General features: G+C 45.3%; 1 protein-coding gene across 1 annotated transcript in view; it reads left to right on the forward strand.

Annotated features, from left to right (window-relative positions):
• EXOC2 (exocyst complex component 2) overlaps window positions 1–23,678 on the forward strand; it is a 200,645-nt gene that overhangs the window by 81,043 nt on the left and 95,924 nt on the right. The window contains exon 10 of the mRNA XM_040431963.1: window positions 9,612–9,730. Within this exon, the coding sequence (XP_040287897.1) occupies window positions 9,612–9,730 (119 nt within the window). The remainder of the gene's footprint in view (window positions 1–9,611; window positions 9,731–23,678) is intronic.

A 23,678-nucleotide genomic window follows, 5' to 3' on the forward strand; every position in this document is an offset into this window, starting at 1 on the left:
AGACAGGGAAGTTATTAGAATAAAAAATGAAGCTTACAATCACCATCCCAAAATACATCCGTTTCAGCGCCGCTGATCCATTCTGCCAGTTAGGCTTTGTTTTCATGACATCAGCCAGTCACCTGCCTTAGCGGTCTTGTGCCATATACCGCTGAGGCCAGTTGTACCGGTCATGTATAGTATATCTAATATAAAACTAATTAACAGTTAGTGGGTGACCTTATTAAAACGTAACTTTCAATAAATATTCACGCTAAGATAGGTCCATTAGATATCTCTCAATTACTAAAAACATGCATGCATAAAGTAGTCACGCAGACACAGAAAATTATAAAAGGTACAATAGAGTATACAGATATCCTGAGAGGAGAGTATACTATAGTAGGAAGTTTGGAAGAAAAGGTTAGAGGGACACAGGTACTGGGTCTCCTCCCCTATATATCCCTGTAACTTACTCCACACCCCACCTCTCTCTAGGTGTCCCTAGTCGTCCCTGTATAGTGGCGATGACTGCCCAGCTTCGTCAGGGAGACCACAGATCAGGGGTACACTCATACCAATTCCACAGCACGTCCCGACACGTTTCAATGGCCAACGGCCAAATCACCGGGGGACTGGTATAACAGTGACAGTTTGGGTGTCCGTACTGGCTGGTTTTAAACCCCCGCGGACTGACTAAAGGTCCGCCCCTCCTACCATGTGAGCGATCACATGAGTAATCACGTGAGAGAACACATGACCAGACTGGTCACGCGACTAGCATCGCATCCAAAGGAGGCGCACCTGCACCGCTCGCACACTCCCCCTAAAAAAGAAAAGGAGATGGCGCGCACAAGCGGCAAAGACACACCCCACTTGGTGATGTCATCGGTGGGCAGAACTGGGCGGGAGGAGGGAGGAATGAATAGGCCAAAACACGCTCCCCGACTCCACGCTCCACAAATAAACCGCATTACACTATATTGTGCTAATTGACAGATAGTAGCTAGTAGCACAATAGGGATATTTAAAGGGCCGATTCACAGTCACTATACTGGTAAGGTATATCCAGTTAGACTCACAGGAGGAAAGTATATACATCCCTCAAATGAACAAGCAGAAAAAAACAGGTGGAAAAAAAGAAAGGAAAAAAAGGAAACTAAAAGAAACCAGCGGCCAAATGATCAATTAACTTATATGTAAATCAACAAAAAGCCGAATAATCGTGTAATTTATGTATATGTATACATACATGACCCCAGGGACGAGGGTGGGGTAGGGGGATGATAAAGCTGGTAATTTTAGCATGGTTTCTAAGGGGATTTCAAGCAGACACGGGATATCATTTTAGATGTAACAGCCAAATCATAACTGTTCATTTAAGCCTTTAGGTTGGACCGTTTTTAATTCAAATATCCACCATTTCTCCCTTTGCAATATCCTCTTGTCCCAATCCCCTCCTCTTTTTGATGGGGGAACCACCTCTAATGCCCATAAACCTCATTCCTGAGTAATCGCCATCATGACTCAATTCAATATGCTTGGCCATGGGAGTACCATGTCTCATGTCACCCAGGTGTTCGCCAATCCGTCTCCGGAATTCACGAGTCGTTTTGCCCACATATTCCAAACCAGTCTATGTTAAGGGGGTAGGGAATGGTGGAGGTCACCGTTAAGGGGACGGTCCGCTATGGAGGTTAGTGTTAAGGGGAAGGATGCTGTAGAGGTCACTGTTAAGGCGGTGGGGTGTTGTGGAAGTCACATTTTAAGGGAACGGAGCTCTGTGGAGGTCACTGTTAAAGGGGCGGGGTACAGTGGAGGTCACTGTTAAGGGAGCAGAGTACTGTGGCAGTTACTGTTAAAGAAGCAGTCGCTGTGGAGGTCTCTGTTAAGGGGGCCGGGGATGGTGGAGGTCAGTTAAGGGGACTGTAACCTATGGTCACTGTTAAGGGGCGGGCCCCTGTGGAGGTCACTGTCAAGGGGGTGGGGTGCTATGGAACTCACTGTTAAAGGGGCAGGCTGCTGTAAAGGACAAAGTTAAGGGAGTGGGCTGCTGGGGAGGTCCCATTTTAAGGAGATGGGGCACTGTGGGGGGGGGGGGTCATTGTTAAGGGGGCAGGGTACTTTAGATGTCACTGTTATAGTGGATACTGTCTATCTTTTAACAACACACACAAACATTAAATGAAATAGATTAAATATACCCGAGGGAAGCCGGGTCCTTCTGCTAGTCTAATATATAAAGCTGAGTGTATGTATGTGTGTATGTATGTATGTCCGCTTGAGGAATCCACACCGTCACATTTACAATCACAAAATTTGGCACACGGGTACATCAGGTATCCGGGAAGGTTTTAGATCGGGTCTCAGCTCTCTAGTACGTACCGTTCCTGATATAATCCCCAAAAAATATGGCACATCACATGACCTACATTAGCCAATAGAAGCCTGCAGGTATTTCTCCACATATCCCAACTCCCATACACACGGTCACATGGCCCTTATCAGCCAATAGAAGCTCGCAGGACCTTAATGTCCACATACACGCAGTTTTACACCAGGTTTCCATAACAACCCAGCCATTTTTCTTCAATGCTGTAGGTCAGCTTTAACCACCTCCGGACCGCTGTACGCACAGACGCGTCCTGGAGGTGGTTGATTCATTCCGCCTGGACGCATATACGCGTCCTCTCGCGAGACGCGAGATTTCCTGTGAACGCGCGCACACAGGCGCGCGCGCTCACAGGACCGGAAGGTAAGAGAGTTGATCTCCAGCCTGCCAGCGGCGATCGTTCGCTGGCAGGCTGGAGATGTGTTTTTTTTTAACCCCTAACAGGTATATTAGACGCTGTTTTGATAACAGCGTCTAATATACCTGCTACCTGGTCCTCTGGTGGTCCCCTTTGTTTGGATCGACCACCAGAGGACACAGGTAGCTCAGTAAAGTAGCACCAAGCACCACTACACTACACTACACCCCCCCCCCCCCCCGTCACTTATTAACCCCTTATTAGCCCCTGATCACCCCATATAGACTCCCTGATCACCCCATATAGACTCCCTGATCACCCCCCTGTCATTGATTTCCCCCCTGTCATTGATCACCCCCCTGTCATTGATCACCCCCCTGTAAAGCTCCATTCAGACGTCCGCATGATTTTTACGGATCCACTGATAGATGGATCGTATCCGCAAAACGCATCCGGACGTCTGAATGAAGCCTTACAGGGGCGTGATCAATGACTGTGGTGATCACCCCATATAGACTCCCTGATCACCCCCCTGTCATTGATTACCCCCCTGTCATTGATCAACCCCCTGTAAAGCTCCATTCAGACGTCCGCATGATTTTTACGGATCCACTGATAGATGGATCGGATCCGCAAAACGCATCCGGACGTCTGAATGAAGCCTTACAGGGGCGTGATCAATGACTGTGGTGATCACCCCATATAGACTCCCTGATCACCCCCCTGTAAAGCTCCATTCAGATGTCCGCATGATTTTTACGGATGCACTGATAGATGGATCGGATCCGCAAAACGCATCCGGACGTCTGAATGAAGCCTTACAGGGGCATGATCAATGACTGTGGTGATCACCCCATATAGACTCCCTGATCACCCCCCTGTAAAGCTCCATTCAGATGTCCGCATGATTTTTACGGATGCACTGATAGATGGATCGGATCCGCCAAACGCATCCGGACGTCTGAATGAAGCCTTACAGGGGCATGATCAATGACTGTGGTTATCACCCCATATAGACTCCCTGATCACCCCCCTGTCATTGATTACACCCCTGTCATTGATTACCCCCCTGTAAAGCTCCATTCAGATGTCTGCATGATTTTTACGGATGCACTGATAGATGGATCGGATCCGCAAAACGCATCCGGACGTCTGAATGAAGCATTACAGAGGCGTGATCAATGACTGTGGTGATCACCCCATATAGACTCCCTGATCACCCCCCTGTCATTGATTACCCCCCTGTAAAGCTCCATTCAGACGTCCGCATGATTTTTACGGATCCACTGATAGATGGATCGGATCCGCAAAACGCATACGGACGTCTGAATGAAGCCTTACAGGGGCGTGATCAATGACTGTGGTCATCACCCCATATAGACTCCCTGATCACCCCCCTGTCATTGATTACACCCCTGTCATTGACCACCCCCCTGTAAAGCTCCATTCAGATGTCCGCATGATTTTTACGGATGCACTGATAGATGGATCGGATCCGCAAAACGCATCCGGACGTCTGAATGAAGCCTTACAGGGGCGTGATCAATGACTGTGGTGATCACCCCATATAGACTCCCTGATCACCCCCCTGTCATTGATTACCCCCCTGTCATTGATTACCCCCCTGTAAAGCTCCATTCAGACGTCCGCATGATTTTTACGGATCCACTGATAGATGGATCGGATCCGCAAACTGCATCCGGACGTCTGAATGAAGCCTTACAGGGGCATGATCAATGACTGTGGTGATCACCCCATATAGACTCCCTGATCACCCCCCTGTCATTGATTACCCCCCTGTAAAGCTCCATTCAGACGTCCGCATGATTTTTACAGATGCACTGATAGATGGATCGGATCCGCAAAACGCATCCGGACGTCTGAATGAAGCCTTACACGGGCGTGATCAATGACTGTGGTGATCACCCCATATAGACTCTCTGATCACCCCCCTGTCATTGATCACCCCCCCTGTCATTGATCACCACCCCCTGTCATTGATCACCCCTCTGTAAGGCTCCAGACATTTTTTTGGCCCAAGTTAGCGGAATTATTTTTTTTTTTTTCTTACAAAGTCTCATATTCCACTAACTTGTGTCAAAAAATAAAATCTCACATGAACTCACCATACCCCTCACGGAATCCAAATGCGTAAAATTTTTTAGACATTTATATTCCAGACGACTTCTCACGCTTTAGGGCCCCTAGAATGCCAGGGCAGTATAAATACCCCACATGTGACCCCATTTTGGAAAGAAGACACCCCCAGGTATTCCGTGAGGGGCATATTGAGTCCATGAAAGATTGAAATTTTTGTCCCAAGTTAGCGGAACGGGAGACTTTGTGAGAAAAAAATTAAAAATATCAATTTCCGCTAACTTGTGCCAAAAAAAAAAAATTTCTATGAACTCGCCATGCCCCTCATTGAATACCTTGGGGTGTCTTCTTTCCAAAATGGGGTCACATGTGGGGTATTTATACTGCCCTGGCATTCTAGGGGCCCCAAAGCGTGAGAAGAAGTCTAGTATCCAAATGTCTAAAAATGCCCTCCTAAAAGGAATTTGGGCACCTTTGCGCATCTAGGCTGCAAAAAAGTGTCACACATCTGGTATCGCCGTACTCAGGAGAAGTTGGGGAATGTGTTTTGGGGTGTCATTTTACATATACCCATGCTGGGTGAGAGAAATATCTTGGTCAAATGCCAACTTTGTATAAAAAAATGGGAAAAGTTGTCTTTTGTCAAGATATTTCTCTCCCCCAGCAAGGGTATATGTAAAATGACACCCCAAAACACATTCCCCAACTTCTCCTGAATACGGCGATACCACATGTGTGACACTTTTTTGCAGCCTAGGTGGGCAAAGGGGCCCATATTCCAAAGAGCACCTTTAGGATTTCACAGGTCATTTACCTACTTACCACACATTAGGGCCCCTGGAAAATGCCAGGGCAGTATAACTACCCCACAAGTGACCCCATTTTGGAAAGAAGACACCCCAAGGTATTCCGTGAGGGGCATGGCGAGTTCCTAGAATTTTTTATTTTTTGTCACACGTTAGTGGAAAATGCTGATTTTTTTTTTTTTTTTTTCATACAAAGTCTCATATTCCACTAACTTGTGACAAAAAATAAAAACTTCCATGAACTCACTATGCCCATCAGCGAATACCTTGGGGTCTCTTCTTTCCAAAATGGGGTCACTTGTGGGGTAGTTATACTGCCCTGGCATTCTAGGGGCCCAAATGTGTGGTAAGGAGTTTGAAATCAAATTCTGTAAAAAATGACCTGTGAAATCCAAAAGGTGCTCTTTGGAATATGGGCCCCTTTGCCCACCTAGGCTGCAAAAAAGTGTCACACATCTGGTATCTCCGTACTCAGGAGAAGTTGGGGAATGTGTTTTGGGGTGTCATTTTACATATACCCATGCTGGGTGAGAGAAATATCTTGGCAAAAGACAACTTTTCCCATTTTTTTTATACAAAGTTGGCATTTGACCAAGATATTTCTCTCACCCAGCATGGGTATATATAAAATGACACTCCAAAACACATTCCCCAACTTCTCCTGAGTACGGAGATACCAGATGTGTGACACTTTTTTGCAGCCTAGGTGGGCAAAGGGGCCCATATTCCAAAGAGCACCTTTTGGATTTCACTCGTCATTTTTTACAGAATTTGATTTCAAACTCCTTACCACACATTTGGGCCCCTAGAATGCCAGGGCAGTATAACCACCTCACAAGTGACCCCATTTTGGAAAGAAGAGACCCCAAGGTATTTCGTGATGGGCATAGTGAGTTCATAGAAGTTTTTATTTTTTGTCACAAGTTAGTGGAATATGAGACTTTGTAAGGAAAAAAAATCATCATTTTCCGCTAACTTGTGACAAAAAATAAAAAGTTCTATGAACTCACTATGCCCATCAGCGAATACCTTAGGGTGTGTACTTTCCGAAATGGGGTCATTTGTGGGGTGTTTGTACTTTCTGGGCATTGTAGAACCTCAGGAAACATGACAGGTGCTCAGAAAGTCAGAGCTGCTTCAAAAAGCGGAAATTCACATTTTTGTACCATAGTTTGTAAACGCTATAACTTTTACCCAAACCATTTTTTTTTTACCCAAACATTTTTTTTTTATCAAAGACATGTAGAACAATAAATTTAGAGCAAAATATATATATGGATGTCGTTTTTTTTTGCAAAATTTTACAACTGAAAGTGAAAAATGTCATTTTTTTGCAAAAAAATCGTTAAATTTCGATTAATAACAAAAAAAGTAAAAATGTCAGCAGCAATGAAATACCACCAAATGAAAGCTCTATTAGTGAGAAGAAAAGGAGGTAAAATTCATTTGGGTGGTAAGTTGCATGACCGAGCAATAAATGGTGAAAGTAGTGTAGGTCAGAAGTGTAAAAAGTGGCCTGGTCTTTCAGGGTGTTTAAGCACTGGGGGCTGAGGTGGTTAAAGGGGCAGGGCGCTGTGAATGACACGGTTAAGGGAGCGAAGTGCTGTGGAGGTCACAGTTAAGGGGGCAGGCTGTTGTGGAGGTCACAGTTAAGGGGACGATCCGCTATGGAGGTCAGTGTTAAGGGGCAGATGGCTGTAGAGGCCAATGTTAGGGGGGCAGAGTGTTGTGAAAATCACTGTTAGGGTCCATTCACACGTGTTTAGTGTTTGCGGATCCACAGTACACCCGTCCGGCACCCCCATAGAACTGCCTATTCTTGTCCGCAATTGCGGACAAGAATAGAACATGTTCTATTTTTTTTCAGGGGCGGCTAACTGGAAGATCGGGGCCGCGCTCCGGAAATGCTCTTCCGGCCCCATAGAGAATGAATGGGTCCGGATTAGTTCCGCAATGTTGCGGAACGGATCCGGACCCATTCTACGGACGTGTGAATGGACCCTTAAGGAAATGGGGTACTGTGCAGGTCAATAATAAAGTGGCGGCTGCTGTGGAGGTCACTGTTAGGCCTCTTTCACACGGCCGTTGCGGGAAAAGGTGCGGGTGCGTTGCGGGAACACGCGCGATTTTTCCGCACGAGTGCAAAACATTGTAATGCGTTTTGCACTCGCGTGACAAAAATCGCGCATGTTTGGTACCCAAACCCGAACTTCTTCACAGAAGTTCGGGCTTGGGATCGGTGTTCTGTAGATTGTATTATTTTCCCTTATAACATGGTTATAAGGGAAAATAATAGCATTCTGAATACAGAATGCATAGTAAAATATCGCTGGAGGGGTTAAAAAATAAATAAAATAATTTAACTCACCTTAATCAAATGATCGCGAAGCCCGGCATCTCCTTCTGTCTTCATCTTAGCTCTGTGGAGCAACAGGACCTGTGGTGACGTCACTCCGGTCATCACATGATCTTTTACCATGGTGATGGATCATGTGATGACCGGAGTGACGTCACCACAGGTCCTGTTGCTGCACAGCTAAGATGAAGACAGAAGGAGATGGCGGGCTTCGCGATCAAGTGGATTAAGGTGAGTTAAATTATTATTATTATTTTTTTTAACCCCTCCACCGCTATTTTACTATACATTCTGTATTCAGAATGCTATTATTTTCCCTTATAACCATGTTATAAGGGAAAATAATAATGATCGGGTCTCCATCCCGATTGTCTCCTAGCAACCGTGCGTGAAAATCGCACCACATCCGCACTTGCTTGCAGATGCTTGCGATTTTCACGCAACCCCATTCACTTCTATAGGGGCTGCGTTGCGTGAAAAACGCAGAATATAGAGCATGCTGCGATTTTCACGCAACGCACAAGTGATGCGTGAAAATCACCGCTCATGTGAACAGCCCCATAGAAATGAATGGGTCGGAATTCAGTGCGGGTGCAATGCGTTCAACTCAAGCATCGCATCCGCGCGGAATACTTGCCTGTGTGAAAGGGGCCTTAAGGGGGTGGGATGCTGTGGAGGTCACTATTAAAGGGGCAGGCGCTGTGGAGGTTACTGTTGAGGTGACTTTGGAAGTCACTATTAAAGGGGCTGCTACTGTGGATGTCACTGTTAAGAGGACGGGTTATTGTGGAAATCACTGTTAAGGAGACTGGGGACTGTGGAGGCCACTATTAAAGGGGCAGCGGAGTACTGTGAGGTCATTGTTGAGGCAGCGGGGTACTGTGGCAGTCACTGTTAAAGGGGCAGGCGCTGTGGAGGTCTCTGTCAAGGGGGCAGAGAATGGTGGAGGTCACAGTTAAGGGGACTGTCCTCTATGGAGGTCACTGTTAAGGGGCGGGGTGCTGTAAAGGTCACTGTCAAGGGGTTGGGGTGCTGTGGAACTCACTGTTAAAGGGGCAGGCTGCTGTGAATGTCAAAGTTAAGGGGGTGGGCTGCTGTGGAGGTCCCATGTTAAGGAGGTGGGGCACTGTGGGGGGGGGGGGTCACTGTTAAGGGGGTGGAGTGCTGTAGAGGTCACGTTATGAGGGGGATACTGTCGATACAAAAACATTAAATGAAATAGATTAAATATACCCGTGCGAAGCCGGGTCCTTCTGCTAGTATATGTGTATATATTAATCTCTTCAGTGGCTGGGAGGATAGGAGTAGATGGGAAGTATAATTTTTTTTTTTTTTAAATGAACTCGAACAACCCCTTTGAAAACTAGTGAGATCATGTCTGGGCAATAAAAACATATGTGCACTTTAATGTTTCAACCATCTTTGGGATCTGGTACGGATTTCTCAAATGAGTGGGAAGACTGTCAGCTGGTTTGAATACTAACCACAAAGTTCTGTGGATCCAGTACTTAAATGTAACTAAAGAGAGAGCACAATAAAAGCCTGCAGCGTGGTGCTGATTTCTGTGGTGCTTTGTTGCTCTAGTCAGCTGCTGATCTTTGATCCCTAATTTATTTCTTGCAGATATCTTTCCGAACTCCACGCTCCGGGTGACCCGGCTTGGCAGTGTATTGGAGCACAGCACAAATGGATTCTCCAGCTCATGCACAGCTGTAAAGAAGGCTATGTGAATGAACTAAAAGGCAAGCACGACACTGACAGTATGAGAACACTCATAGGTTTTTTTTTTTCTCCGTAAAACACTTTACACATAGCAGCATAAAAGTTTTTTAAGTTGTTTCACTTTTTAATCACATTTGTACGTCTTCTTAAGACTGGAGACTGTGGAGAACTTTCATGTTTACTTTATAGAAAGGAGTTGAAATTATACTTCAGTTGCAATTCAATCTACACTAGGACTAGGTTATTTTTCAATGTTGACTATATATGTTGCGTTCTACGGGAGTAGAATATTGATGACCTATCTTCATGATAGGCGATCAGTATCTGATAGGTGTGGTAACGACTCCCGATACATCCGCCGATCAGCTGTTTTGAAGAGGCTGTGAGCACTGCAGCCTCTTCCTATGTCAGTGAAGTTGCATTCATTGCTCACATGGCCTATGTGCAGACGAGTCCTAATTTAAAGTGTAACTGTCATATTATTATTATTTTTATATACTAGTTTATTCGAGCTAGGCACAGGGGCGTAGCTAGAAATGACTGGGCCCCATAGCAAAAAAAAATTATGGGCCCCCCCCCTTCCCGGTTCTCCCACCCCCACATACCTCTCGGACCTCGCCGCCACATCCGCAGCTCCTCATGCACTTGCGACGGTTACGCGTAGGACTGAGCACAGACAGTTGGTCACTGGCAACGCATTTGTGCTAATGTATGAATCTAAATATCTGTGTATTAAAGAAGATTGTTAAATTGTACAGGGGTCTGTAACACAAGAAGGTGAAAGTACATATCGTGGGGTGTGTATGTGTATTAGACAGAAGGTAGGGATATGTATCTTGTGTAGTTTGGGTATTAGGGAGAGTAAGGGGTATATATCTAGTGCTGATACACGTGTAGGTGAAGAGCCGCTCTGACATAATTCGTCTCTTTCATATTATAAGCTCCCCTTATATATAATTTGCTTACAGTTCTGAAGACTCAGGGGTGCTGGCTGGCTAGGCCTCAGGGGTGCTGGCTGGCTAGGCCTCAGGGGTGCTGGCTGGCTTGACCGGGCAGAAGGAGTGTGGGAGACGGTGAGGTCTTTTTTCTCCAAGCTGCTCCGGAAAAAAAAAAAATTCATTACACCTCAGGTCAGACCACCAATCAGACCCCCAATGTTAATCAGACCTCAGCTGACAGCCAATAAGACCCCAATGTTAATAAGACCCCAATAAGACCTCATATCACACCTCAGCTCAGACCCCAATATGAATGACCCCCAATCAGAACTCAGATAAGAGCCCTCAGTAGCCTCATAGCAGCCCTCAGTAGCCTCATAGCAGCCCTCAGTAGCCCCATATCAGCCCCCAGTAGCCTCTCCATCAGCCCCAGTAGCCTCATAGCAGCCCCCAGTAGCCTCTCCATCAGCCCCCAGTAGCCTCTCCATCAGCCCCCAGTAGCCTCTCCATCAGCCCCCAGTAGCCTCTCCATCAGCCCCCAGTAGCCTCTCTCTCCATCAGCCCCCAGTGGCCTCTCTCTCCATCAGCCCCCAGTGGCCTCTCTCTCCATCAGCCCCCAGTGGCCTCTCTCTCCATCAGCCCCCAGTGGCCTCTCTCTCCATCAGCCCCCAGTGGCCTCTCTCTCCATCAGCCCCCAGTGGCCTCTCTCTCCATCAGCCCCCAGTGGCCTCTCTCTCCATCAGCCCCCAGTGGCCTCTCTCTCCATCAGCCCCCAGTGGCCTCTCTCTCCATCAGCCCCCAGTGGCCTCTCTCTCCATCAGCCCCCAGTGGCCTCTCTCTCCATCAGCCCCCAGTGGCCTCTCTCTCCATCAGCCCCCAGTGGCCTCTCTCTCCATCAGCCCCCAGTGGCCTCTCTCTCCATCAGCCCCCAGTGGCCTCTCTCTCCATCAGCCCCCAGTGGCCTCTCTCTCCATCAGCCCCCAGTACCATCTCCATCAGCCCCCAGTGCGCCCTCCCCGGTATTAAAATCATTGGTGGGCAGTGTGCCCCCCCCCCCCCCCCCCCCGGTATTAAAATCATTCATTGGTGGGCAGTGTGCCCCCCCTCCCCTGTATTAAAATCATTCATTGGTGGGCAGTGTGCCCCTGCCCTCCCCTGTATTAAAATCATTCATTGGTGGGCAGTGTTCCCCCCCCCTTCCCCGGTATTAAAATCATTCATTGGTGGGCAGTGTGCCCCCCCCTCCCCTGTATTAAAATCATTCATTGGTGGGCAGTGTGCCCCCCCCCCTTCCCCTGTATTAAAATCATTCATTGGTGGGCAGTGTGCCCCCCCCCCCTTCCCCTGTATTAAAATCATTCATTGGTGGGCAGTGTGCCCCCCCCCCTTCCCCTGTATTAAAATCATTCATTGGTGGGCAGTGTGCCCCCCCCCTTCCCCTGTATTAAAATCATTCATTGGTGGGCAGTGTGCCCCCCCCTCCCCTGTATTAAAATCATTCATTGGTGGGCAGTGTGCCCCCCCCTTCCCCTGTATTAAAATCATTCATTGGTGGGCAGTGTGCCCCCCCCCTCCCCTGTATTAAAATCGTTAATTGGTGGGCAGTTTGCCCCCCCCCCCCCCCCCCCTCCAGGTATAAAAATCATTGGTGGGCAGTGTGCCCTCCAGCCCCCCCATCAGTGGTGTCAGCGGCAGTTGGTCAGTTACTCTGCAGCATACTCACACGCGCTGTGGCCGCCTGGCGCTCTTTCTTCTTGTAACGCGTCACAGGTCTGTGCGGCGCATTGCTTATAGCAATGCGCCGCACAGACCTGTGACAAGTTACAAGAATGAGGAGTGCCCGGCGGCCACAGCGCATGTAAATATGCTGCAGAGTAACTGACCATGGCAGCCAGGAATTCAGTAGCGTCCTGGCTGCCATGGTTACCGATCGGAGCCCCAGCATTACACTGCTGGGACTCCGATCGGAACTGCCGCTGCCACCAATATGGAGAGGGGGGCCCCTATCGCACCGATCGCGCCACCACTTTAATTATTTTTTTTTAATCCTCAGCCAGCATCCCGGGCCCCCAGTGGCGTAGGGCCCCATAGCCATTGCTATGGCTGCTATGGCTAGGCATGTATACCTGAGTTAGTCTGTCAATGATTGTCAAAAGATCTGTACTTACCTTATAATAACAGCTTTCATTATGTCCCCTGTCCCTTTCCACTGGTCCCTTAAAAGACTGTTGCAATGGCTTGTCTGTCTTTCCTTTTAGTGTAAAGACAAAACAGAGGGGCATTGCATGCCTGCATTAGGCTTTAGAGTGATGAGGCGTGTCTCTCAGTAATCAGATCTGATTGGCTGGCAGGGGGCTGCTGGCTACAGCAAGTGTGTATGTGAAGTGAGAGAAGGCAGTTTTGGCCTCAGAGAACTGACAAGAGCCATCTTGAGAAGATTCTCATATTGTAGGGGTATTAAAGATTGCTTTATGCATAATTGCAATGCAAAACATGACAGTTATACCTTAAGGGAATGGGCCTAAGCTGCAATACCAAGCACAACCACAATACAGTGTATGGTGTTGTGCTTGGTAAGTTATGTGGAGGTTGCTATGCCAACCGGAGCACCAGGGCCTCTTCAAACAGCTGATTGGTGGCTGTGCCGGGTTAAAACCCATTAAAGGGGTTGTGCTACGAAACATAGTCTACATTTTTTTAAACCAGCACCTGGATCTAAATACGTTTGTAATTGCATGTAATTAAAAATGTAGTATAGTCAGTGAGCTATTCAATTAATTTTTTCTGTATGGCGCCACCTGCTGTTTGTTCTTTTCCTTTATTTTTTGTCCATCTCACTGAGGTGGCCGCATATGCTTAAATCTTAGTTTAAAGTTTAAATCGTCAACTGTCCGTTAAAAGCTGTGGCGGTTACAGAGAAATAGCTGCAGCAGAAAGGATGCATTCCCTGAGAAAGGACACATGCTCTGGGCTACCAACCTGAAATAAATCTAGGAGGTCAAGTGGAACAATGAATGCGGAGATCGCTGGGTCCATGTGAGGTACAGGGCTGGTTCTAGTTTTGTTAGAAGCTGTCATGTACTATATGATGTCTGATTTTCATTTTTTACATCAATCATGGTATAACCCCTTTAAAGGGGTTTGCCCACCATAGTAAATCATGGCATTGTGCACAAATCCCAAAAACATGAGGGACATGGCCTAATTGGCTTGTTATCTGCACAACCTTGCTCTGACCAGTCTATGAGAGATACAGAAAGGTCTAAGCAAGCAATATGTGTCTATATCATAACTCTCATAGACTTTGCATGCAAATAGAGCCACCACTCGCCCACCATTGATTTCAGTTGATTTAAATAGGTAAATAGTTGTCAGAGTACCCACTTAATCCCAATAGATCCCAGAGGCAGGAGTGAACCCTCTTCTGTTATGTATATCCTGTGGAGATGCCATAAAAGTGTAAGATGGGATTACCCCTTCATAAGATTACCACTAGAGGGAGCTTTAACTTATGAACATAAATAGAATTTGGATCTCTGTGTCGAAAGAAAGGAGCGTCCATCAATATAAAAATATTTAAAGAAATTAATCAACACAGAAATGTAGAGCAATTTAGATAAAATCTCCTTTCTACCCTGTGATGTAATAGTATGTTTGGGTAGCGGGCCATTCCCACGATCTGCCTTTTTATTACATTGCACTGCTACTAAGATAACTCCCTCTGCTGGCTGTTTAACCTCTTAGATACCACAATCAATAGGATGTCGAGTGTGATGTTGGTCTTAAGATGCAGTAAGGCAAAAACGATACTTATCACATTGATGATTATCTCAGACCACTGCTGATTTCCAGAATGAATTGGCTCTATAATTTGCTAAAACTCCTGTTACTGGAAATCTGACACACACTACCATGCAGGGCCGGACTGGGACAAAAAATAGGCCCGGGCATTTTTGACTGAGCAGCCCAATCACATGACCCCCAACAGGCCCCACCCCCTTGCAGTCTAGGGGCGGAGCCAAAACCGGAAGCACAATTGAGGGGCAGGGCCAGCCACCAGTAAGATAGGAAGGATTCAGCCAACACACAAGCTTTGCAACAACCAACATACAGACCTTGCAACAATATAGGAAGCTACAGAAAAGTCTTATAATATCCTCAGTGGATCTCAACCTCCCCATCCTCCACACCCTGTACAGGAACTCACCCAAGTGCCTCCGCGTGATGTCACAGCGCGCAGCGTTCGCAAAGGGCAGGGGAGGTCGGCTGGAGCAAGCAAGTATTGTATTTTTCGCCCTATAAGACATACCGGCCCATAAGACGCACCTAGGTTTTAGAGGGGGACAATAAGAAAAAATATTTTTCATTACACCTCAGGTCAGAACACCAATCAGACCCCCAATGTTAATCAGACCTCAGCTAACAGCCCCAATAATATCCCCAATGTTAATAAGACCCCAATAAAACCTAAGATCAGACCCCAATATGAATGACCCCCAATCAGACCTCAGATAATAGCCCCATGCCTCATAGCAGCCCCCAGTAGCCTCATAGCAGCCCCCAGTGCCTCTCCATCAGCCCCCAGTGCCTCTCCATCAGCCCCCCAGTGCCTCTCCATCAAGCCCCCCAGTGCCTCGTCTCATCAGCCCCCCAGTGCCTCGTCTCATCAGCCCCCCAGTGCCTCGTCTCATCAGCCCCCCAGTGCCTCGTCTCATCAGCCCCCCAGTGCCTCGTCTCATCAGCCCCCCAGTGCCTCGTCTCATCAGCCCCCCAGTGCCTCGTCTCATCAGCCCCCCAGTGCCTCGTCTCATCAGCCCCCCAGTGCCTCGTCTCATCAGCCCCCCAGTGCCTCGTCTCATCAGCCCCCCTGCGCCTCTCATCAGCCCACTGCCCATAATATATGAAAAAAAAAAAACACTTACCTCTCCTGCTCCTGGATGCAGACGCTCCTCTTCTCCTGCTGTCGGCTGTGCTTTGAAGGCTGCGCACAGCGTGACGTCACAGCCGAGGACCAGTAAGCGGTGAGTACAAAGCATTCACCGCTTCCTTCCTGGTCCTTTTGCCCTGAAACTTTGGGAACGGCGTTCCTGCCATGAAAAAAGTGCAGGAACGCCCTTCCCACCCGTTCCCCCTCGACTCGAGCCCTGAGGCGGCCCGGCCCACCGGGCAAATGCCCGCTCTGCCCTATGGCCAGTCCGGCCCTGCTACCATGCTTTTAACACAATTTTATGGAGGCCGTAACTGTGTCAGTCTCATGCTGATTACTTCTCCCTAGATAAGAAATATTCAAAATGAAAGTTGGAAATGATGCATCATAGGCCAGACTAAAAAAAACAACAACATACATATACACATATAAATGTGCGTCTGTGTTATATGTTAATATAACTTATTAAATATTATTTCATGCATTGAAGGGAACTGTATGTGTAGTAAAAGTTACTGCCCCCAAACTATGGGCCATTTTACAAATCGGGTAATGACTAGGAAAGAGGAAGTTCATTTTCAGTCATTGCCGGTTCATTAGCTTCTTTTACATGCAGCAATGATTACTGTATGGGGATGAATGATCACTACTGTATTTATTCGTTCTCATGCAGTTTTCTTGTTTGTCATCAGCACATCCCTGTTTACAAAGGATGAAATGCTGCTGACAAGCTAGGATTTTTGATGGGCTAATTATTGGGAAGGAGCGTTCAAAGAAATGTTTATTCCCAATAATTGTTAAAGGGCGCTAAATCTTTGGTTGTGCAGCCTAGCAGCAGTAACTGCAGCAGATGTGTCCAATACCTTGCGGTTTTGTCGTGCCAACCTTTTTTTGCAAAATGAGATTCATTCAAATATGATTCAATATTGTATTGGTGGTCTTTTGAGCATAAACTGCACGTTCATGGTTACCCATGATTAATGTAAAAAATTAAAATCTGAGCTCATATAGTAAAAGACCAACCCTGTACCTCACATGGATCCAGAGATCTCCCCATTAAGTGCTGAGCTGGATTTATATCAAGCTGGCAGCTCATGGGGAGTGTCCTTTTGCTGCAGATGGAACTGAGCATGTGCATCCACCTCACTGAGGTGGACCAAGAAGTTAGAAAAATAACAAACAGCAGGTGGCACTATACAGATTTCATTGAATAACTCAGTAGCTATGATAAATGTATAATTGCATGCAATTATTAAAGTATTCAGATCCAGCGGCTGTTTTGAAAATGTGGTATATTTTTCATGGGATAACCACTTAGTGACCTGCCTGTTTTGGGCTAACTGAATAAGCCTTTTTAATAAAAAAAAAATTGTTGCCTTCCAAGAGCTATAACTTTTTCATTTATACGTCTATGTAGCCATATGAGGGCTTGTTTTTGTGATACGAGTTGAAGTATTTAATGGTGCCATTCTGGGGTACACATAACTTTCTGATTAACTTTTTTTTTTTTTTAACTCTTCCTGGGAGGGAGATGAGAAAAAAAGAGCAATACTGCCACACAGTTTTTATGTTATAAATTTTGCGGTATTCATTTTTTCAGCATAAATAACACAATAACTTTATTCTCTGTGTCAGTACGATTAAGGCGATACCAAATACATATTGTTTTTTGTAAGTTTTATACTTTTGCACAATAAAAAACCTTTTTTTTTTTAAAGAAAATCTTTTTGCATTACCACATCCCAGGACGCATAACTTTTTTATTTTTCTTTCTATGGAGCTAGTTAGATTTTTTTGTAGGATGACTTGTAGTTTTCATTGGTATCATTTTGGGGTACGTAACACTTTTATGATACCAAACATATGGGAAACATATTTTTGCAATTTCAGTTATTTTTTTCAGTGTAAAAAAAAAAGTGTATCTTTTTTATTGGAATCTTTTTTTACTTCTTGTAACCGTTTAATAGTCCCACAAGGGGACTATAACAAGCGATCTTTTGATCGCTTCTTAAATAGAATAGACTATTTCTGTAGTGCTATACTGACATTGACAAGCAGGCTGTGCCAGAGAGGCGCAGCCTGCTGGGGAACATTAGAGGCAGTCTTTGGGCCTATATTAGAGAGTCCGCTCCCTCTATAACCACTTACATGCGGGGGGGGGGGGGGGGGGGGGGCGGCGCCATTGCCCGCGGCATGTAAGGAATCTTAGTGACCGCCGTAAAAAGGCATATTGGTGATTAGTGTTGAATATTCAAATCGCGAATTTTAATTACGAATATCGCCACTTTGAGAATTTGCGAAGATTTAGAATATATATATTCGTATCGTATTCGCAAATATTCTAGATTTTTTTTCATCTGAACTCGTGATCCCCCCCTTCTTGCTTGTGGGCCAATGAGAGGGCGGCAATGTCTTTGTCTGAGCTTAGCAACATCCCTAGCAACCAATAGGAAAGTTGCCTACCCCTTTACTATATAAGAACCTCCCCAGCAGCCATTTTCTACAGTTTTATGGAGTTCTGAGAGAGAGACAGCAGTGTCATTGCTGTGCTCTGTGCTTTACATTACATTAGATAGTTAGCTTATATATATATATATATATATATATATATATTACAGATAGTTAGTGGGAGATAGTCAGTGTAGGTTAGATAGTGATATAGTGTTGCTGATAGGTAGTGTGATAGGTTCTGCTGTCCATACATACATGCTACAGACATAGTGCTGTGATGTCACAAGTTCACAACAATACTTAGTGCACCAATCAGTAATATGTAGTCAGACCTGCTAAAATGTGAAGTTGCACGTATTGTGACGAATACCGCACCTCGCTGCCGCCAGACATCAAATACGTAGAGCCAGTGGGATACGGTATAGTCACTGGTCACCAAGGCGTGACGTTACGCACTCCCTGAGGAGCAGGTAAGGTCAGCTTGGTACAGTGTTCACAGACTCTTCCTGTCCACACGGGCACAGAGAGGCAACAAGCTGAGAGAACCTTTTCACTGCCCCAGTGAAACAGCGCTTCCTCAGCCCGGGAAAACTGCCACCAGCTTCTCGTTTGATATAAACCCGGTCCACTAACAGGATTATATAGGGTGAGAAACCAACCCGCAGTAGCGTCTAACTAGGCGGAAACATGGAATGTAGGTATTCGTGATCGAGATACCAGAACAGCACAAGATTAAATTATATATAGTTACTAGACATAACACAATATATACAGTGGTCTGAGGTACAGATAATAGAGTACAACCAGGGTTAAGCAGAACAAAAGTCAGTTTACCAGGTATATGAGTCCTTTGGGTTGTGATGAGTTCTTCGCTGTAGTCACAAGGGAGGCAGTGATGTCAGCAGTTTGCAGGTCCCTCTAAACACATGGCACGATGTGACCCCTTCCTTCAGAGAAAAGACACGCCCGCCTGCTGACTTAAGCCTTTTGACCTGTAGCCGGCCCCTCCCAGCCTTTGGGAGGAGTCCACTCCCCCTCTTCTGGAGCTGCCTGGGTTCCAGCTACCAGTAGAGTCTAAGCATGGTACCGTTATTTGGTTTCTGTGGGGAGATATGTATATCTCCCCTCCCTGGCATCCCACCACCAAACTTTGACCACGGGCCTGTTCATCGTGGCCGCAGGGACACAAATATGTTACTGGTTTATGCCTGTGATTGACGGGCTATTCATAATTCCTTATGCATCGCTGGCTTCAATATGTCTGATAAATTTTATTGAACTGGTGAATGGCTTAGATTCCCTGCAGAGAGGTTTTTAGCTGGGTTCCTGGCTGGGTGTATGGAGGTGTAAGATGTAAACAAAGGTGGTCTGCTAGAAGTTCTCTGCCATTTGGCTGGGCTTTGAAGCAGGGCCCCCCTGTGGAGTTCACTACCTCTACTATCTGATAGCAGATGGCTGGTGTGGGAACATGGCTGACATTAAATAATAATCCATATTCCTCACAACACCAAAATATGCACATTATTAATTGCCTATTAGCACAATTGGAGCACTCTATCTGCATATAAAGCTATTGTAATGTTCTGCTGTGCCAACCATTTTCGACAGTCTCAGAAAACTTATAGCAGCTTTAAAAAATGTAGCAAAAGTGACCCACACCTGTATTGCGCGAACAATACGCACATATTACATTGCTAATTTTCGCAATCAAGAAAATAATTTTGAATTCTCGAATTCCCGAATTTATGATGAATATTCACCCAAATATTTGCAAAATATCGTGAATTCGAATATTGCCCCTGCCGCTCATCACTATTGGTGATCACTAAGGGGTTAAACTGCTGCCACAGCATCTCAGTGGAAGTTATGACTTTGACCTGACCACTATTATGACTTGCATTCCCTTTAGTATCCTTTTGGGTGTGTCCAATTTCTAGATCAGTTTTAGTGAAAGCATTTTAATGTTTGGATAGTTTTATGCACTACTATGTTGTGGGATGTTTCCAAGGATCAGTACCATATAGTTTACCCCCAATTATGGTACCAGCAACTTAACTTAAAGGTGTCTCACTTTAGCAAATGGCATTTATGTAGAGTAAGTTAATAGTGATTGTCTATATTGCCTCCTTTTGTTTGTTTGATTAATTTTTCACTGTACTGTATAATGTGATGGAAAAATTAATCTAGCCAGAAAAGAAAGCAATATGGACAATCACAATACATTAGTAAGCGCCTTTTTTTAAGTTTGTCTATATAATAAATGCCTTTGGCTGAAGTAAGACACCCCCCTTTAATTTGAACAATTTTACTTACGGATGCATCTGTTAATGTTTATTGTATACTGAATTATCTAATTCCTTGTATATCTGGGCATGGGGCAGCTCGGTGACTGTGGTTGCAGCACTAGAGTCCAGGATTCAAAAACATCTACTTGGAGTTTGTATGTTTCCCCCTTTTTACAATTTCCCCCCGCACTTCAAAAACATACTGAGAGGACAAATGGCTTCCTATAAAATTGTCCCTGGTGTGTGTGAATGTCTGATAGGGAGATGTAAGATGTTGGACACAGGGACCAATGTGAAAGGTCATCTCTTTATTGTGCAGCAGAATATGTTGGTGTTGTGCAAGCAACAGGCAATTCACACATAATAGTTCTTGATGTCCTGCTGCTGGTGACCAGGATATTTGATGTCCTGCTGCTGGTGACCAGGATATTTGATGTCCTGCTGCTGGTGACCAGGATATTTGATGTCCTGCTGCTGGTGACCAGGATATTTGATGTCCTGCTGCTGGTGACCAGTTTTCATTTTGCAGAGAAGATGACACATTACACAGTGATCATTGAATGTACCCAGCTGGGTCTTCTAGAGCAGTGTTCCTCAACTTCAATCCCTCAGGGCCCACCTACCAGTCAGGTTTTCAGGATTATTTAGTATTGAGCAGGTGATATAATTAGTGTCCATGCCTCAGGACTTACCACAGGTATTCATTCTGTGGGATATTCTCATATCGTGACCGGCAGGTGGGCCCTGAGGACTGGAGTTGAGGGACACTGTTCTATGGAACCACTTTCTATTGATAAATCTCCATTATTCACTCAGTATACCCTAATAGGACATTTTAGAGGGCTTGTCTAAGCCAAACAAACTCTTTTTAAACATGAATATTAGGTTACAGTGAGCACACTGGGGAAAACCAAGATATGTGTCTTGTATTTGCTAAGATAGGCCTCTTATCATTCCTAAACCGTTAGTGTGCTGCTCATATTCTATTTTTATGGTTGGCCTACGCAATAGTACATTTTCAGAGGTCAATGAGGAGAGTAGGACAACTTAACCTGCAGTACTTCCAGTAAATCCCTGCTGTCAACTCGTTTTTGGCACGCACTGCTATGGAGCTTGCATAAGATATTTGGTTGTAGACATGGGCATGTCATTTACAAAAAACGACTCTTATCTTTCTCCTCCGACTTTTATTGGACAGCCCAGTGATGAATAGCAGAGGTTATAGCTAAGGACTGATCGCAGACAGTGCTGAAATTGGCTCATAGAGCTGCAGTAAAAAAACCATTTAACAGTCTGTGTGTGTCCGTTGGCTGGGTGAGACTCCCCAAATTACAGAAAAACCTATGGTGGTCTGGGAAGGAGAACAAAGAGTAGGAGAGTTTAGAAACCGGTCTGTTCAAACAAACAAAAGTACAATCAAGATGATAGCTGCAAGCCTGGCTGAAGTGGAGAAAGAAACCACTTAAAGTGTAATTATTTAAAGGGCCGTCTTGACTGTTTGATTAAAATGAGGAATCTATTTCTCTCTTGTGTTTGTTTTCCTGCTGCGTCTTGTAAACTTAACAAAATCGAAAAATGTTTGAAATTGAAACCTATAAGACGAGAAGGGAGTAGACGGTTGATGAGAGGCAAACAATACTATTTTATATACTGCGCTCTACATATTTTTCTTGTTAAACGTTATATACTGTCCTATTTCATATTTTATGTTATAAACGCATATTTTTTGTTTTAAATTGTCAACATTCTAAAAGATGGTTAAACAAATAATTAAAGGTCATTTTATGGGGGGGAAAAAAAACTAGTATAAGTGCTTTTCCACACATTAGTATTAAAACTCACCTGTGTTGCAGGCACAACACAAATGTTTTTTTTTTTAGTATAGCAGACCATTGTTCCCTGAGACACGACCCAGGATAGGACTTGCTCTGAGCTTCTCAAGGGTCCGTTCTGAAAAACGGTGGCGTAAATGCTACCATTGACTATGCGTCTGTGTGCAGCCTGTTATACACACAGGCAGCACATGGACCACAAACTGTAAGGGTACGTGCACACATTGCGAATGACGTGCATTTCTTCCACGCAGATTCTCTTGCGGGGAAAAACGCCACATAATACAGTACCAGCAAAGTGTATGAGATTAGACAAATCTCTTGTACACTCTGCTTTATTCTGTGGAAATTGTCCAGCAGTGCGGATTTAGAAATTCGTTGAATGTTCACAATGTGCGATTTTTGGTGTGGATTTCACCTCTTTTAATAGAAGGGTGAGATCTGCGTCAATTCTGCAAATACATGCAGATTGTGGTGTGGAATTTCTGCAAGTCAACTGCACCCGTGTGCAGATGGCCTAAGGCTACTTTCTCACTAGCGTTTTTACTGGATCCGGCAGGGTTCAGCAAAAACGCTTCCGTTACTGATAATACAACCATCTGCATCCGTTATGAACGGATCTGGTTGTATTATCTTTAACATTGCCAAGACGAATCCGTCATGAAATTCAATGGGGGACGGATCCGTTTTTGTATTGTGTCAGATAGTGTCAGAGAAAACGGATCCGTCCCCATTGACATTTTTTAATTTTTTATCTTGGATGCTGTTGAGACGGCAGATCCCAAGCGTGTACACAGGTGAGCGCATGAATCTTCTCTTCTGTATATGCACGGGTGCACCGAGCTACACAATTCACCATTGCTCCTCCTGATTCCTCTCCCAGCCCTTCCTTCTCCTTCTTTATTCACAGGGCTAAATTCACCAATCGTCATCTTGACTGAAAAGGAAGGGTCTGGCGGAGGAGCAAGGCTACACAGAGTTGCTTGGGCCCCCCCCCCTCTGTGCACTTAATTACTCATTTGCATATTAATTGAAATACTTTTTCTCCAGAATTAAGCTACTGATCACTAACTCATTCATCCAAGCCAGCACTACAAGGCATGTGCCTGGTTTAACAGTACATTTCCTGATGACAGATTCCCTTTAAAGAATATAAATGATCACCTGGAATGGACCTAGAACGTTATGCTTTGACTGCACTTATCCCACTTGCTTGAAGTCAATAGATCAACCGTTTTAAGGAAGATTTAGCGAAGTAAGGGCTTGGCACAGTTGGTTAGATGACTGTTACTCGGAGTGTTATTAAGCATTTCATGTGGCTGGACAACCCCTTTAATAGTCTATGCCAGTCCATATAAAGTCCACCTTCTTGGCTGCTGCTGTGCACTGTTAATGGTGTCATCTACACCCTGAACATAGTGGAAATGACTGGGCTGACGCCCCAGGCTGGGAATGGCACGTCATCACGCCATTGTGATTTTAGAGAAGAGAAAATCAATCTGACAATTTGTTAAATTCATCCAAAACCATTGTCA

Source organism: Bufo bufo, chromosome 5 (genome assembly GCF_905171765.1).
Source record: "Bufo bufo chromosome 5, aBufBuf1.1, whole genome shotgun sequence".
Lineage (NCBI taxonomy): Eukaryota > Metazoa > Chordata > Amphibia > Anura > Bufonidae > Bufo > Bufo bufo.